General features: G+C 42.3%; 1 protein-coding gene across 1 annotated transcript in view; it reads right to left on the reverse strand.

Moving 5' to 3' along the window:
* The window catches only part of tenm3 (teneurin transmembrane protein 3), a 212,732-nt gene that overhangs the window by 95,813 nt on the left and 97,525 nt on the right, over nucleotides 1-19,394 (reverse strand). Inside the window, 1 exon segment of the mRNA XM_079338171.1 lies at nucleotides 7,012-7,276. Within this exon segment, the coding sequence (XP_079194297.1) occupies nucleotides 7,012-7,276 (265 nt within the window).

Consider the following 19,394-nt stretch of genomic DNA (forward strand, 5'->3'; position numbering starts at 1 on the left):
ACATGCACTGCTGTTCAATTTAGGGACCAGTTGTGTCGGATATCTCTTGGCACAACAGGTGCATGCACATGAATCTGTGAGTGTGTATCTGTATAGGTACAATATGGGTGTTTGAAAAGAGTGTGTGTGTCAGCGCGGGGATTATCACCTCTAAATGAGGACATTCACACTCAAGTGTCAGCCAGTTCGCTCCCCCTTTCATGTCCAATAAAAGCCCTGACACTCCTCTTTACTCAGTCTGATGTTCTGTCACTCACACCATCAGCTGGACACACACACACACACACACACACACACACACACACAGAGTGGAGCTAAAGTTAAACCGATCTGCGTCACATTCATGTTCTGCCAAAATATTTTCATAATATTTTCATTTGCATAAAGAAATCGAACCCTGCGGACGAGCTCACTGCCCTTTGTGTGGAAAGTATTTGTTATGTTTTGTCTGCAGAGAAACATCAAATCATTTTGAATATTTTTCACGGTCATAATATCAGTGTTTTCCTCTGTTCTCGGTGGAATACATCAGAGCGGATACTTTTCCTGCATGTTGATGGGTTTGTGAGACGTGGTGAAATATTTTATTTCTTTTGGTGGCGGGATACAAATTCATTTCCTTCCATCGCCACAGAGGTATAATCTTTCTTTTCCCACAACATGTTACGCTTCATGTGCAGGCGATGTTCTCGTCAGTGTAAAAAAAAAAAAAAAAAAAAAAGCCAAATTGCACAGAAGAGATATCTGAGATTGTTATGAAATGTCATCTATTTTGGCCTCATAACATTGCAGTTTGTTTAAAAGAAGCTGTCACTCGTGTGACTCTGCCCTCCTCTGAACATGAACGCTCACAGTGCTGCAGATGAGTCAGCATCATCAGGAGCTCCCATTAAGAGTGCCAGAACGTTGATGTGCATGTGTGTGAGAGTGTGATCTCCACAGCATATTGTAATCTTGAGAGCTTTCTGTGTAAGTCAGACAATGTCCTACTTTGGATTGGCTCCATTTTTCTAAACTGCAGGACAGTCAGATTTAAAAAAAAACAAACATTTTTTTTCCTCAAATGGTTGGAAGAAAGAGAATGCAGAATATGTTTTTCTTTTTTTATTTAACTACAACATGAAGAGACACAGAGACACGTTGCTTATAAAGACAAATGTTGATTTATGGATACATTCCTCATGAAACCAGAAGAGGATTGGCTTACAGATACGATAACGGCAGCTGGAACAACTAAAGATCTCCAAACTGTGCAGCAGACTGTGGCTCCAGACTGAGAGATAACAAAAACACTGTGGATGTTTGAAAGCAGCGTCCATAGTTATGAATGTGCTCCATCTGCATAGTGTGTGTGTGACCAAATCAACCTGTGGTAGAGCACTGATGTTGATATTTAATAGATGATGGCTTCAGTAGAAGTGTTGGTGCTTTGGGGTTATTTGGACATCATATAGAGATCTGAACTACCTATCAGCATCGAGGTAACACATCCCAAACAAACACACGAGCTTGTACGTCGCTGCCTTTGACTTGTATGAAGTGATGCTGCATCACCCTCCTTTACCAAAGTGAAGTACACATGCACAATGCACGCTCATTTAATGTTGCTTCTGATTATAAGAATGTGTGTGTCAGCATTATTTAGTTGAATGCACTGTGACTGTCGCTATCGTGACAGATTTATGATGTTTCGGGGTCCTCTGTTTGTTTGGTTTGTGCCGCTGGATTGAGCAGTGCTTCCTGTAATCTGACAGATACATCGCCCTCCAGTGAAGACACGACTTTTATAAATCATCCAAAAAAAAAGAAACAGGAAAACAAATGTCTGTTATAACTCCAGGCAGTGTCAGCTTTAGTAATAACACAGAGCCGTTTGTCACTCAGCATCAGATATGCAGAGCAGCGAGTGAGGCCCAGCTTTACCACACACACACACACACACACACACACACACACACACACACACACACACACACACAGAGGAAGAGAATACAACACGTAAGAGCAGCACGAGGACATGGTCAGGAGAAAACAGAGGACAGGACAGAGAGAGAGGGAGCTCATTGGTTAGCTCTTCAAATATTCACTTATTTGGGGCTCACGTCGCTCCTTTTGAGAAATAGCTCAGAGGTTGTTTCATGAAGATCACAGGGGGCTTATATACCTTAACTCAGAGTTAACTCAGCACATGCTGAATGGTTTGTTTGAAGGTGACAGTCCTGCTCTGTTCAGGGACTAAACAGCTCACTGACCAGTGTCTAGTCCACTGTGATTTACAGATCAATCTTTTTTTTTTATTCCTGTATTTTAAGTCGAGTTTCATCATCAGTTTGACCAACATCCCGAGTTCAAACTTGTGTCAATCTTATAAGTACAAACCGGCAGATGGCTTTGAAAAAAGCAGACACAAGGATTTCATCAGCAGCTCAAGTTTCTCTCTTCAGTCAGTGTCACTCCGCCTTTAACTCCAATATTTCTAAAAGTTACATTTTTTAAAGCAAAAGCTGGCTTTCCCTGCGGACAGTTACAAAGCTTTATCCTCCTCCAACAGTCTAATGTATCAAAAACACAAGTGAAAGATTCAGAGAGTCAGAGTTTAAACACTGACGATGATGCAAATACTTTATCCAAGATGAAATACAAAGATTCTCCGAAACAAAATCCATGCAGTGTGGATAAACTCTGCAATAAATGTGTCACCAATAAAACAGCGTATAGACATCTTTAGAGGAGAGATCTCTGTCTGTCCCACAGAGCTGCCGTGTGCTCTGTTCAAACACTGGCTGCTTCTCTCCAGAAGACGAGGTATCAGATAGACTCTGTGTGTGTGTGTGTGTGTGTGTGTGTGTGTGTGTGTGTGTGTGTGTGTGTGTGTGTGTGTGTGTGTGTCTGTGTAGGTGTGTGTGTGCGCGTGTGTAGCAGCCATGGTGTCATATAGACGCTATAGTAATCTTTGCAGACATAACACTCAGCAACTGTTGACTTTACTCAACTGCTCTTACTGGTTACCCTTATATCTCACACACACACACACACACACTCACACACACACACACACACACACACACACACACACACACACACACACACACACACACACACACACACACACACACACACACACACACACAGGGATTGGTTAAACCATGCAAACTCTAAAGCACTCAGCTCCGTGAGTCGCTTTTTTGAAGCTGCAGGTTCATATCTTGTCATCATATCGTATATAGATCATATATTGTTTCTGAATGTTCCTCTAGTTTTGGTTAAAGGGTGGAATGCCAATGCTGCCGCTCCACCGGCCAATCACTGATGAAGACTCTTCATGACATCACAAGTGTTAGTGCCTGTTGTAGACAGGCCTGGATATCAAAAACTGGCTAAACTGAAGTTCAAAGTTACATAAACATATTAGCTCCAGCTTTTGGTTACATAGCATCATTTGTGACACAGAATGTCAACAAAGCTTTAAGTGGACGGCAGCAAACATGTGGCTGTGGTTAAAACACAGTGAAGACATGTCATACAGGGAAGGAAGCACATCACATATCTCCCGTCCACTAAATGCCCTCACACAGCTAGGCTTCATTAAACGTGTTCAACACTTCAGTCACTGGAAGCTACACGCACCACAGTGTCCTGAATACACAGCCAGTTAGAACAGATAGAGTTTCATATAGGAAAAAAAAAACACAACAAATTCCACCCTCACTCTCATAACTGAGACATAAAGAAACAAGGCTCCCATCGAAACCTGCTCCAACTCATACCAAGGCAGCACAACAGGGTCTTTAGCACGAGTCGAACGCATAAAACCAGCACAGAAAATGACCAAAGGAGACCAGGACATTCAGGACACAGAGGGACATTCTAATCAACGTTTGGATTCACGTTTATAGTCAGAAAATATGGGATGAATGTGGATAAATACAAACATGTCACATTTCGGATAAAGGCATGAGGCATGTTTTGTCTAGTTATTATGAAGCGACAGTTGTGCCATTGTGCTTGGAGCCCACAACATAATCAGTGTGTCATGGCATCACTTTGGAGTGAAAGTTGAGGTTGGAAAAAAGAAAACAGAAAGACAAACAGACACCACATGATGGAAAGACGAAAACAAACAAGTCCATTGAGCCCTGAACATGTTGGAATTATGTATCAATGTGTGTGTGTGTGTGTGTGTGTGTGTGTGTGTGTGTGTGTGTGTGTGTGTCTGCTGCAGAGACGGACCACTGACTGCAGTGTCCAGCAGAGGATGGATGTGTTTGATTTGCCATGCAGGGAGCGCCTCCGGGTCACACCGCATTTATTTTTCAGCTCCACCCTGCTCGTTTTTTCATCTACGAGTCTGTCTGAATGTGTGTGTGTGTGTGTGTGTGTGTGTGTGTGTGTGTGTGTGTGTGTGTGTTAGCCTTCCATGTGAATATAAAGCAGAGCCAAGGACATGGTTTGGCCGTCCCAAAGGTCCAGACATTCTCCCACTCACGCACATGCAGGCAAAGAGCTGCAGGTTGTAAAGATCCTCGAGGCAGACATTTCCCCCTCGATCAATCCATCAGCATCCCCTCTTTTCTCCCAGGGTTCAAAACAAAAGAGGGAAAAGAAAGAAAGAGTCCACTACAAATTGTCCGTGGAATTAAAGGTCAAGGTTGAAGTTAGCCTCGTAAATTGTGTGTCTGTGTGTGTCAGTGAGAGTGCTTTTATAAGAACATAAAACTACAGCAGGGTTCTGGTTTGGCTGTCCTTAAAGTCCACAAATCCTTCCATAGAAACACACACACACACACACACACACAAAGCCAAATGTTGGGAGTTACAAAGACGAACATCTATCACTTCGTCTCTCTCTTTTCTCTCCGGGTGAAAAACATTAACGAGCAGGACAGAATGAGGAAGAAGCAGTGAAAGAGAGTGAGCAATAAACCGCCTGGGGAACACAGGGTCAAGGTCGAAGTCAGTCCCATAATTAGTGTGTGTGTGTGTGTGTGTGTGTGTGTGTGTGTGTGTGTGTGTGGATAGCCTGGGGGCAACAGGTCTCTGCACAGTCAGCAGTGTGATGTCACACTCTACTGGACTGATATTCAAATGATCACAAGAATTAACTGCACAGGTATTTTTCCAACAAAGCTATAAAAGGGAAATTGTTCTGAGGAACTGTTCACAACTCAAATCAATAAAACTATTCGAGTGCTTCAAAACCTCTGTAAAACACCTAAAAAAAAGCAACAAAACAATTGAGCAAAAAATTCAGATAAGTTTGCAGAACTGCTTAGAATTGAAATGTCTGAACATCAACCTTTTCTGTACATTTATTAATATGAACTGTTTTGCACCTAAACACATTTATTGTGAAACTAATTTTATTTTGGTATTTCATTCAATCTAGGTTTGTGAAATTTGATGATGGTTGATGCTGCAGAAGGAGAAACAAGTTGGCGAACTGATATTTTTGCTAGCAGGTGAGCTAGTCAGTTAGCTAGTCAGTTAGCTAACATGAAATGTACGATTAATCTGTTTATGCAATCATGAATGTAATTTACTGTATATATTCAACAGCACAAATTACAACATAACGCAACACTTGTATTGACAGCATGAACACAATAACGACTGAAGTTACATTAAGGAAGAAGCAATGTGATTTGCAAAGGATTATGGGATGGGTAGTTCCTTGACTCTGGAAAAAACAGTCTTGTACCTTTCTCCGCTTTTTAACGCCATTTTTGCACCGAATCAAATGTTTGATCATCACAAGTATTGTGGTAGCTGGTTGTCATGGTTACATGCTTCAATTTCTCCATATCCAGAGCTGCAGAAAAAGTGGGAGGTCACTGTTGAGCTCTATAAAGTATCCTATTTAACTACCCAATTCATTACCATTCTGATATCTGTGTTAAAGACCTACTGTATATTTAAGCCTAAATAAAGAAGCAGTTTTCCAACCTTCGGGGTAAAGTTTCGGTGAATAAACCCTTACAAACTGTGACTGTTATGTTTTCTTTTCCGTTTAGATTTCATGAAAATGAATGAGTGTGTGTAACAGACACAGTCCAGCCCACCAGTCTGCAGCATCTAAACACATTTCTGCACACAGCTGAATGTTTGGTGTCCATGTGCACACGTTTGGCTGCAGTTTCAGTCAGACTGTCATGGAGAATCAGAGCGAGCCTTTATTTTGAAAAATTTAAGTATCCATTTTTGCAGAGGTAAAATGGAATAATATTCCCATTTTTCTTCTTCTTCTTCAGCATTCCCTTACAAATCCCAAACCCTTTGTGGTGTCAGTGCGTCTCACTTCCTCACAGAGTCGAGTTCAAATCAATTCCCCTTCCTTTAAATCTTTTATCCAGCTGTGATCTCTCATGAATAAATAATGGAGTAAACAGCATTTTCTCTTCCCTTTAATTAAACACAGCTCTGCTGAGGAGAGCGAGAGAGCTGCTCAGTTTAGGGAAGGATCCTCTGACGACGACGAGGTGATGCTGCTTCAATCTGAATTCTGCTTCACACACTGGGATGATGCGACCACCACTTTCAGCATTTGAAAACATCACGACAGAAAAAAATCCTTAAGATCCTTACTGATGATCAATTAAATCAAAGTCACAAATCGTTGACAGAAATAGACCAACTCTTTGTAGAAACAGAATGTCAGGCTGGAGATGGTGACATGAGGTAAAGAGATCGCTGCAAGAACAGCAAACAAAGCCAAAGCCTCCGATGATGACTGTTTTTATCTTAATATTACTTATATTATTAATATTGCTACTTGTAATTGGACATAGTCACAGAATCAACGACGAGAAGACACTATCCTAGTATTTGGATTTTGTTGCAGTCATTACAGCCTGTTTCCCTGCTGCAGGCTGAACACATACACTGGAGCGTTTTTAAACTTTTGGTACCTATTTGTCTTTTCGACCCGAAATATGTAATGCACAAGTCCAGTTATGATATCTGGGAATTAAAGTCAGCCTAATGTGGACAGGAAGTCAGATAAAGAGCGTTTACCTTGTTTCCAGAGGCACATTGCTACCCAGCACCCAGCTGTCTTGCAGCGGGACGCTCTCGGGGGGCGTGGTCTGCAGCTCGGCTGGTGATTGGCCGGCCACGGGGGCCGGGTTTCCAATGGGAGGGGTGAGCTGCCGTGAATTCAGTGATTGGCCAGCGTGGTGTGTGGAGCCCAGGGATTGGTTGAGAGCTGTAATGGAGGGCTGCTGGCGGTGAGGGGGAGGTACCGGAGGCAGGGTGGCGCCGTGGTGATTGGATGGTTGCTCTGGAGGAGAACAGAAGAGAGGCACGGTCAGGGAGAACATTCGTTTTACACTTTGACTTTTCATTGTGGATTAACAAGGGACTGAAAAGTGAAACAGAAATGGCAAGCAATGAAATCAGTTTATTTTGAATATTCTCATATTTCCTCATCCTGAGAATCTGTAAAAGCTTTATGGCTCAATAAACCAAAATCACTGCCAAAAGGATCAAAGCTGTGTCACACATTAAAAGGAAACATCCTCAACATTTACATGTTTTACATCCCATTTAGCGAGATTAAAACAATCACCTTTCACATTTTTAGGTTTTTGAGAAAGTTGTTTATACTTTCTTCAGCCATACAAACACAGTCTGCACATTGTTGTTTTTGCTGATTGTGATGCAATTTCTCAGAATAGCTTTAAATGCATCATATCCCTAAATTAAGTTACGTACGCTTTGCTTCACTGTTTTCTTTTTACATCAATTTAAACAGGATTAAAGAAACATCCATGAGCAGGCAGGAGGTCCGTTGTCTTGGCTTTCTAGTGGAATAGAGATTTAGAGACGGTTTTGGGTTTCATTGTATTTTAATAAACTAAAATCTCATTTGTTACAAAAGAATATCCATCCTCTTCCTAAACCACTAATCTTGTTTGGTATGGAGGGAGAAGAATTCAGTTAATAGTAAATGCTTTGATTTGAAAAGGATGCAAATGAAACACAGACAGGAGCCGCAGCTTCTCCTGCCAGCTCAGCCTGCAGCTCCCCGTGCCAGGTGAACACTTTTCAGAAGTTTGTGTTGTTGAGAGGAGTTTTGTTGTTGTTTGTTTGGGGGGGAGCTCATATTGCACTTTTCATAAACCAATTAAATGCAGCATTTCAACTGTAAGAGAACATAACTATCCTCTGCAGAGAGACAGACAACAGATCCAGCCCATAGCAGCCTTGTTGGCTCATCAGTCAATATGAATCCTTGTGATGCAGTAATTGGCAGAACTCTAACTCTGATGCCTGCAGCAGTTCAACCTGTTGAGACGATGCCGACGACTCTCACAGTCTGACTGCTTCTGTAAATCTATCAGCCCCGAGGCTGCAGGAGGACAGACGGAGGACTCAGAGGAAGATCAACGGCACAACTTTACTTTTAATGAAGGGAGTGGAAATGAAATGTAATACAAAGTACAGAGAAATGTCCCTGAACAAAACAGACCAGATGGATCCAGTGGAATAAAATTTGATAGAGAGGGCACAGGGAGTTCATCATATGCTGAGGATGCTTTAATGTTATTGCCTGGTTTTGATTTCTGCAATGTTTTCCTCAGAAAAGAAAAAAGATTCTTTACATTGCAGTGATCAGATAGGGTTTCTGCAGCCTTTTTAAAATGAAACTGAAGCCTCTTTAAGAGCCCACAAAGAAAATCAAAAATGATTGTTTTGGACTTTGAGATCCATACACTCAAGTGTTAACATTTTTTTAATATATATATATATATATATATATATATATATATATATCTTGCGAAACCCACTCTCCCTCGCTGGCAAACATGAACTGATTTTAATTTTTTTCCATTTAGTGTCTTTATCCACATCCTGAAGAGCAAACAGAAAGAATTCAGTGAAAGCTCATCATCAAGTGGTATAACACAATGTTTGAACACTATTTCAACATGTATAACTTTTAAAATGTGGAAGCTCCATTCTTCCACCATTCCTGTTTTTTGAGGTTGCTTCTTATTCGTGGACAATGTGATTTTACTGACTATCCTTGAAGCTTTTGTGAGGACTTCAATGTAACTTCTCTTAATCGAGGCACAATAGCCACCAGCAGCTGTTTGGTATCAAGTTGGTCTTCTGTCAATGTCAGGTAAGATAAAGAAATTCTATGAGAAACCCTGATCCTGCTGATTAACAGATTTACTATCCAGACGTCCTTGAATCTGCAACAGATATTTTATTCATTTTAAACATCCGAGAAGAAGAAAAGCTCACAGCGTTCACAGAGCGACTGTTGGTTTGGATGTTAACCACAATGTAAATTCTTCTGCGGTGAACAAGCCGGTCAGGGCTGGTGAGAACTGTAACCCAACGCCTCGCTGGGCTCCGCCAGGATGAATACTGATCAGTGATTGGCCTTCGCAAAACCTGGCTTTGTTGTTCCACTAAATATTTGCACAAAGCTGACCTGGCTTCAACTTCTCCCCGCTGCTTTTCCTCGCACCGCTTTTTGGCTGCTTTTCTGTCCTCTGGGTGCTCTGAAGGAAGCGAATGGCAACGCTGGTGTTTGATTTGCATAAAGAGCATCACGTCTCCATTTCCCAGCCCTGCTGTTATTCATTCTCCGCCGTCCTCGTAGGACAAAACAGAAAGTTAGGAGAGCAGAGGATGGATACGTGTAAGAGCAGTGAGGGGGAGTGGATGTGGAGAGAGAAAGTGCTCGCCTCCTCCTCCTTCTGTCCATATGCTGTTTTCCTGGCTTAGTAATGACTGCACTTATGCAAACCTTCAAGGCTAACTGCTAAACACAAACACATGCACACAAAGTCAGTGTTCGGGCATCATTAACAAGACTGCATCTGTGTGTCATCGCTACGAAATGTAATACTAAACACCTTTTATCTACACACACACACACACACACTCACAGAGATCATTGAGGGTACTTTTCCATAATAAAAATCTCAATGAGACACAGGCAGGAGGATTTATCACTCCAGGGATTTATCACTCCAGCTGACAGACAAAAAGCTCTCATAGTGCAGCAGAAAGAAATTCACTCCGGCACAAAATCCCATCAGACAAGAGGGGACAGCCTGTAGAGACGGGATCATTTAATGAGCATCTCAAAGTGTGTCACACATTTACTCTAAAAGGACCGCACTCTAGTGTCAAAAACAATCCAAACACTTCGCACTGAATGACTAATTCACTGGCAGATTTCAGGAGTCAGAGATCAACATGGTGATCTTATGATTACTGCAACAGAGTGTTGAGGCTGAAACAGGAAAAACGCAGAAGACAGTCCGACACTGGATCGGACCAGAGACAGTCTGTAAGACTGACTGTCACAGACACAGACACACACACACACACACACACACACACACACACACACACACACACACACACAGACACATATCCAAGTCTGCAGCAGCTCTAATTGTTCATGGATTATTTTTCTACTTTAACTCAGGGAGCTGAAATTAATTTCAAAAGGTCATTTGACCAAATACATCCTGTTAATGGATTTTGTTTTAAATTAATCCTGGTGACAGTGACAGGCCCTTGTGTGTGTGTGTGTGTGTGTGTGTGTGTGTGTTAATCTTAATCGTAATTAAATAAAGAGAGCTGACTCATAAAAAAATAGTTTCCAAACATTAAATTTAATGAAATTTAAATTGAATTTTGTGGATTTAAACCAAAAAAAGCTCAGGTAATATCTAACTCATGCTAGAAGTGTTTCAGTCCCATTTTGGATCTAACAGAAGCTTTATTTTGAAAGTTGGGGGGGGGGGGGGGGTGTTAAGCAAATACTAAACTTAGCAAAGTGAACGGTCACCAAGGGAAGCGGAGGTGCAGCAGAACAACTTTGGTAACCCGGGAACATGAATGCCGGGGAGAAGGGCGCTGAAATGGAAGATGTGGGCGCTGCCAGCACATGACAACAGGCCCGTGTTCTGAACGAGACAAAGTGAACATGACGCTTGTGTCTGAGCATGTTTGCACTGGCATCAGTGGCAAAAACAGATGAAACTACAGAAATCAACTTGAGTTCCTCTTTTCGTATGAGGGACTAAAATGATTAATTAAGCTGTAAACAATGAGCTCAGAAGCCGTCCGTGTATCACACAGTTTCTGTGTGAAGTGGCAGCCTGTCAGTGTTTCAAAGACCACTGTGAAGAGAAAATGAAACCTTGCCATCGTTTGAAAGAAAACTATTTTTCTTCGACCCGCGATTTCATCTGTCTTCACTCCACCTCCCTCTTCTCTGTCTTTGCTCCCTTCATTGATTTGCATACTTTATCTGTCGCTCTCAGGGTCTGCTACCCTCCTCCGTCTCTTCACCACTGATCTGACTCGCTCTCATCTTTTATTTTCCGCTGGCACACACACACGCTCCACAGCTGCTGTGTCCAATGTCTACTGAAATAGAGTGTGTGTGTGTGTGTGTACATTTACTACCTGTCCTGCATGGACTTGGATAGAACAAATGATTGGTTCACGCCATGTTGATGTTTCCATTCAGAACATGTGGTTGAACATTGATTTTTCACTCTTGTTGAAAAGTCTTCCAGGAAGAGTCAATATGTAAACAGATTGGGCTGTGCTCAAATTGATCAACAATATATCGCCATGTGCTCCTTGCAAATACATGCGTGGATGCAGATGTTACAGAATCGACATGGCTGCAAAGCTTTGATGACAATTTTAAAGGACAATTGACCGACAGTGCAGCTCACAATGACACCTGAAGCCAGAGCTCTAAAATGTATTTCTCAGATGTGTGAGGACTTGTAGTATCCGTACACCTCTGCTGTTATTCTCAACAATACAGAACAGCTGTTGTAGTGACTTCTGTGTAGGACATGGTCTTTATTTAAGATACGTATGGTATCCTGGCCTCTGTGTCGTGATACGTATAGTATTATGTGGTAATCACACAGACGATCTCCAGCCTCCATAAAGATCAGCTGTAACAAGTGGAAGTGCAGCCCACACCAGTCATTTTGTCCTGTAAGTGTCGGCCTCACAGCGCCACTTCTTCCCATCTTGTCTCTCTCATGAGGTCATTATCCTGCATTTAAAGAAAACAGTGGTAAACAATGCTAAGTGAGTTAAAAGCTGGTTTCATTGAACAGCTTCCTCCGTTAACGACAACAAGTGAGCGGAGAGACTCGCAGTCTGTGGGTCTGCACTTCACAACGAGACTCAGAGCTCCACCAGCAAACAGAGAGCTAGCACCATGACCACCTTCACATGGAGGAATCAGATGGTATGAAGAGAGCGACACAGCAGCACAGAAACGGCACGTTCTCACAGGGAGACAGTTCCCACCTTTGTCTTGACTCTGGGAGATCCCGAAGCAAACTGATTCTGGTCCTGGTGAGATCTATATTCCAGATGGAGCTGGCAGCATGGACAATCTGTTTCACTTTGTGTTCATCAGAATAAACAGTGGTGAGCCCTCAAAGAGCATCCAGGCGGCACAGCGTCTTTCCTCTCCTTGTCTTAACTTTACTCACAGCTGTCGGAGTTTCAGGAGAGAGGTGAACTCTGTGTTTTCAGTCTGATCAGAGGATAGAACCAAAGCAGCTGAGAGCAACTTCTGCCTCAAAAATCTACATTTAACCTGTGCGTGGATGTTTTTTTATTGACGTTATCCACAACATGCTCAGAATTCTTGAATGCTGCAGATCGATGTCTCCTTCACAAAATAACCCCGGCTCCTGAGATTACTGTACCTGCTCCTGTTATCAATAACTAAACTGGCAGCCGTGTCAGAGATTTCCTGAGTAATGACTGTGGAATAATGAGCGAAGGCTTCCTCGGTGCACGAGGAAGAGCTTGGATACAAATCACACAAGAGACTATTTACAGAGCGAGCCAAGATTTTCTGGCAAGTGACGGCGGGTGATTTATGCAACACATCAGGGGCTGATTTCACGAAACATCTGAAGGCTATGAGTCGATCTGTACCGGATGATTTAGGAAAAGTCCTAAAAATAAAGCCTGTGGAGCTATTTTTAACACTGAAGGATTTTGAAAGAAATTTAAAAAAGAAGACAGAGGAGACAAACACAAATATTGAATCTTGAAAAGAAAGAGACGTGTTCAGACCGGAGAGAGTGTTCGAGCTTGAACACACACGTGATTGTTGTTGGCAGGTAGAAAACACTTGTCACTGTCAGTGTCCGGCCGAGTCTTTGCTCGAGGCGGCCGCTGGCCCCGTTTGATGTCACTCAGACAGTCACAGTGACCGACACTGCCGGCTGGGACTCACACCAGTTACATGAAAACACACACAGTGTTTCACATTTCATTATTTATTTGAGATTTTTCCAGACATACTGTGGGAGCGTGTTGATTTCTCCTTCTGCAGCCAAACACTAAACCTTGAGACTAATTGTTTAAATCCTGGCATTAATACCCAAAGGTCAGTTATTTGTGTGTAAATCTCATTTTCACAGCCTGTCTCGTTATCTCACAGCGAGTAACTGATCTTTTTCTCCTGATTTGCCCATGGCTAACACACCTTCAATGCACAAACTCACTCTTTACAAACAGTCTGCACAGAACACTTTTTTCAATGACACAAAGCTGAGCAAAACATTACATCCAAAATGCAGTGAAAAGGCTTATCATGACTTTTCAACCAGAACATAGAACTAAACTCTGCAAACAGCAACACACTGAGCCTTTAAAAGGAGTACTGCAGTCCTTCTCTCCAGAGTGGATGCTCATGCAGAATGAACACTGAAGCTTCAGTGTTTAGCAGGCTCTGCATCAGTCTGTAAACACACTTTTTGACGTTATTGTCTTTATCTTCCAAGCAATGATTCCACTTGGAGGTGTCTGAGAACAAATAATTATCAGCCCACCTCATCAATCGTCACTCATGCAGGCAGCTTTCCCCTTTGGGATCAACATTATCTAGACCTAAGATGATTATCTTCATGTGATGTGTGGAGGTTTCTCTGCAGTGCTGAATTCAGAAGGCCCAAAACGCCTTCTCACGGCTTAATTACCTCCCACAGGGACTTTTCTGTGCGCTTGACTTGTCAAGTGAAGAAACCATAAGATAATCTGACGTGAAATTTAAGGAAGAAGAAAAGAGGAGAAAACAAAAGTCTCAGTGGTGGTTAAAGCTGTTCTTCTCAGGAGCTGCCACGTGTGTGTGTGTGTGTGTGTGTGTGTGTGTGTGTGTGTGTGTGAGACGCGGGACAAATGTTTTCGCAGCAAAGGTTGAACCCTGAGAGAGGATTTTACATGAGATTGTGGGAGGACGAGTGCGTAGTTTTCACACACACAGAGTTTTCCATCAGAGAGATGGACTGATGTGTGCTCGGTAAATTGACATCTCAGTGGAGCAGTGAGGTGAGCTGTCGTAGAGGGAAGAGGTTATTTGTCAAAAGCAGAGCGATTACAAGCCTCACTGTGACTCTGTGTGTCTATATGTCCATCGCTCTCTATCTCCCTCCCTCCCTCTCTCTGCTCCTGCTCTCCTCTTATTCTCTCTCTGCATCACTGATTTTCTCTCTTTCTTTTTCTCCTGCATGTCAAAAGTTATACATTTCTCCTGTCACCGTTTCCAGGCTTTTGTTCTTTTTCCCTCTCCTCTGATTTCGTCTCCGAGAGGGACGCTCAGCTCCCAGACTCTTTGGTCGGCTGCAAAAGCAACAATGATGTGTTTTGATGAGGTTTTAATTTTAGCACGATATATATTTGATGTACACTCTTTGGAGTATCAGGTCATGGAGCACTTCCAAAATTAAACAGCATTACTACAGAGAACAGTGATGCAACGCAGCAACAAAGATTAAACATGTAGAATCACAGATTAAACAGGAGAAGAAAACAGATACAAATGTATAAAAGTAACTGAGTGAGATAAACTTTATGTTCATGAAAAAAAAAAAAAAAAGATGTCAAAAGATGTAGCAGAAGACAAGAACAGAGAGCCAATAGAAGCTCGGGTCCGGGTATGAACTGTCGCTGCTGATAGAAGTCTGAACACGGAAAGAAGAGAGGAGGATACAGAGAGAACAGGAGGTGACACGCTGAGTCAATTATAAGTTTCAGGAGCAACAACAGTGATCCGAAGAGTTTAAACGAGGCGAGGAAAGAACTGAGAGAGTGGGGGAGTCGAGGCAGAGAGAGAGCAGAGGACGAATGGAGAAGAGAGAAAGAAAAAAAAGGCGAAGGAGTGATTACAAAGAGAAATGGAAGAGACAATAGATGTTGGAGAAAGTAAAAGCTTCATCGACAAAGTGGACGAGGTCAATAGACAAGTTAGGACTTGTGATTGGTGAAGTGTGAAAACTCATTCCACCTCCAGACTCGCGGTGAGGAGAGGGGAGCGAGGCAGGTCTCTGTGCCCGGCCGGGCTGCCTCTGTGCGGGCACGGAGGTGGAGAGTGCCCCCTCTCTGCTCACTGACCCACAGCAGGGACAGGATGAAAAAAAAAAAAAAAAGGTGGGATAGCTCCGCTGGGACAGGATTAGTATTACATAGCAGCACTGAGCAGGCCTGTGTTATTTAACTGCAGATGTTTTCAGCCGGAGCCAGATTAGCGAGCGAGCCGTCTGTCTGTTTACAGTTTCAGGAGGTTAAACACCTGTGCAAGAGGACAGATTTGTAATGCAAATAAAAGTGCTGCAGCAGTGAGTCACAAAAGTCTGTAATGATGTTATTTCTCACAACACGAGCGGGTCTCAATTAGACTGTGAAAATAACGAGGACAAGAAACAGCACACACGGCTTTTCTGTGGATTTTCCAGGGAGGGCAGATAAATAAACACAAGCTGGATTGACAAATATCAATATGCTCGACAAATATGTTGTAATCAGCTCAATGTACAGGCTGAAGATACACTGTCGTTTTTAGAGTTACGTCCAAGATTTTCAAAGGCGAAATAAAAAAAAGAAGCTGGACGGATTTTCACTGATTAAAACTCTTAATGCACTGATCTGAAAAATACTTGAAATAATTGCTTTTTTTTTACAAAGTAGGGCCATCAAACATAGCTATGTTGTCTTATGTGCCATACTAAAGTGAAGCCACAGGGGACTTTTGTAACCTCGTACCCTTTAGAACAAATTGCATTAGCATAAATGCTGCACCTATCAAGCGTCTCAGTCGAGTGTTATTTCTAGAGTCTCGCCTATAAATAAGTGTTTCCGTAAGCTGTTTCAATCAGAGGACGGCGTTTTAAAGAATGCAAAAATACAGTTTTGGTGCTGGTCAAAGAAAAAGCTCCTTTTATCCAGAGGACTGAAGATTTACTCTCCACACTTCACAGTTCACTAATTGGTCCAAATGTCTTGCAGGAAAAAGACACAAGAAAGTAAACCAGGCAGTGGCTGCTCCGAAGACACTTTACAGTTTCTAAAGCTGGATGTTAGCTAACAGGGTTTTTTCACAGTGTTTGCGTTTATCTCTGTGGGCAAACAATAACATACACAAAGGAAGCGCAACTGTAGCTTGAAAAATAATGTTGATGCACGAGACCGTTCAGGAAAAGGCGCGTTGATCCTCCTGAACCATGACCTGCTTATCCACCCAAACTGTTTGCAAAGAACCCTTAGCCTGTGGTTTTTTTCAACACGTGTTCTGCAGTGATAAATAGGGAGGACACATTATGGTTGCTTCCTGCAGTTAGGTCAGATCGAGGTCGGTTCATCTTCTTACTACAAACAAACCGCCCACTTGGAGGACAATAGCCTCCATACATGGGGCGCGCAAGCTAACCACTACAGCGCCTCCAGGCACACCTTTGAAAAAGATCTCAGTACGGTTGTTTGGTCCACAACAGAGTTTGATTGACAGCTTTCACACCAACGCCAAAGAACCACACTAACTTGGCAGACGCACTCATGTTTGTTTTTAACCAAACCAAACAGGTTAGGTGTGAGAAAGGTTCAATTCCTGTGCAAAACATGCAAAACAATGTTGGTGAAAAAGTGGACTTGTTATTACTCATAAACAGTCGGTGGGTTATTTGATTCCAGTATCGATGGAAATTACAATGTTCTTCTTTTTTTTGTGACTTTGTCTCGAGCTCCTTTTACTGAAAATGATGCTGGATGATTGACAGGACGCAGACCTGCAGCGTTTTGTAATGTGTAACCATCCTCTCCAGCCTCACTGACTTCAGTCAATGAAAGTCACACTTTGTAGTTGAAAGAAAAAGTTTGAGCTCAAAGCAATCCAGCAGCTGAATGTAAAGAATAATAGTAAAAAAATCTCCTTTTACCGATGATAACTGTAAAGTTTTTGAAAATAGTTTTATGAGTGTTTTGTTTATTCTGAGTTCTGCGGCTCGTCTCTGGATGTATGAAAGGGATGGGGGGGGGCAGACGATGCAGAGTCTCAAAAGGCAAATTAACCAATTATAAAACCTCAATCAAAATTCTGAACAATGTTACTTGAGGCTATAAGGAATGTGTTTATGTGAATCTTGTGCAAAATTAGATCTATGCAATAGGCTGTGGATTATTCATGGCTGTCTGTGCCCATGTTTAAATGTGCAGCCGTGTTTCATACTGAATACCTCTGAGGAGGCAGCTACATGTGTGCAGAACTTGAGTCCAAGACAAACCTGTGTTATTGCTCTGTTTGATGTTTTATCTATTCCTCAGGGCACTCTGACCATCCTTAACTACTCTTCAGGTATCTATCTCACCACTGAACCTCGTAGTAAGTATTAAAAAACAGCACATGGTTGGCCTCGTAAAGGGGCAAGAAAACAAGAACTGAAGTATGAGGAGACTCGCACAGAGCTGCTAAAACCTTCACTGGATGAACTGTTAAACCTGAATTGATTAAACACAGGTATCATGTGTGAATCCAACACGAGGAGAGCAGCGCTCACTCTCTGTTTAGATTTCCAGTCGGCGCTCAGGTCATCTACAGGTGAGCTACACACAGATGTTTCCCTGCAGACCAGGCTTGAAATATCTCGCTGTGCACGAGCAGGGTGAGGCTGAGAGGAGAAATCACGAACACACTGGTTCTACTACAAAGTGATGAATTAGTTTCCATTTCAGGTAAGAAGTGAGGAGGATTTTCTCCATAGACGTCTCATCAGCCGAGACAGTAACTTCATTTGGATGACTACTTGTGATTGCACATCCTGCAAGTTTAAGGGTCCTGCTTTGAAAATGTGTTCCACCTGTTTTAATGCTAAAGGTTTCAAAGGGGTCGATTTGCACACAAGATTTTTCACTCCAAGAAGTATCACTAGCTAACAACGCCTTTAAAGGTGGTGCTCTTGTTCAACCTTTTTATTTTCATGAGAGCAACATTTTACTGTGAAGGCTGAAGGTAAGGATCGGAGCTGTTAGAGGGGGGGCCTTAGATTGTAACCTGTGTGTGTGTGTGTGTGTGTGTGTGTGTGTGTTATGGTGGTGCCTTTTCTCCCTCAGTAACTCCTGCTCCTGAGTTCCTGCTCTGTAAAATTGGAGTTTTCATGGCTGCTGCATCTGACAATGCACATCACCTTTTTAAGAGAACAGGGAGAGAGAGGGGAGGAGGAAAGCGGGAGGCCGAGGACGAGTGAGGACCCTGAGACGGAAACAAAAAGTGACACATGTGAAAGCATTAAAGCAAAGTTGAAGAAAAGGGAAGAGAGGGCATGAAAAATGAAACTATAATGGGACGCAGCAAAGAGGAGAGAGGAGCGAGCGTGAGAGGGAGGCGATGTTTCTACGAAAACAGGTCGGACAGAAGCGACAGTTAGTCCTCTGAGACCGTTTCAGTGACAGCGTTAGCATCACGCTAATCCTCTTAGACACAGCAGCCCTGGGAAGGGATTTCACGACATGTAATTAAAGGAGTCATTAAGCTACATGGCTCTATATTTTATTATTTAAAAAAAGAAAGTGAGGCCTAAATCTAAATATTGAATAAAATAATTTGTTCTCCATTATGACGAGTCTGTAAATTTATTTTCATATTAGATCAGAGGAAAAGCAGCAATTCACACCTGCCTCTTCTTTGTGAGTGTAAATGAGGCTAAAACACAGTTATAAGCAAAAACAACTTTAAGATCTGACTCGTCAGTGACACCAAACTCCATTAACAAAAACAATCATTTTTCATGAAAGGTGTAATATGTAGAACTTTCACCTAAAAAAATCTAAATGAATCAAAAATGCACTCGTGTTGTGATGCTGTGTGTTTTTTTGTGACGGCCTTGACTGACTGTTTATTGTTGCCAAGGAAACACCGGATATTAAGTTAAAGACCGCTGCATAAGGAAGCGGGAGCTGCGACTGAGAGCTGCCGAATGTGCTGCTGAGATAAAAGTCATGTAATCATCAGGTCTGTTTTGCCTGCTCGTTTCAGTACTATCAACACAGAGTGTGTTTCTCTCAGGGTTGGGGAGGAGTAAGTGAAAGAATCACTCCCATGATTG

Source organism: Symphodus melops, assembly GCF_947650265.1.
Source record: "Symphodus melops genome assembly, chromosome: 2".
NCBI classification, from domain to species: Eukaryota; Metazoa; Chordata; class Actinopteri; order Labriformes; family Labridae; genus Symphodus; species Symphodus melops.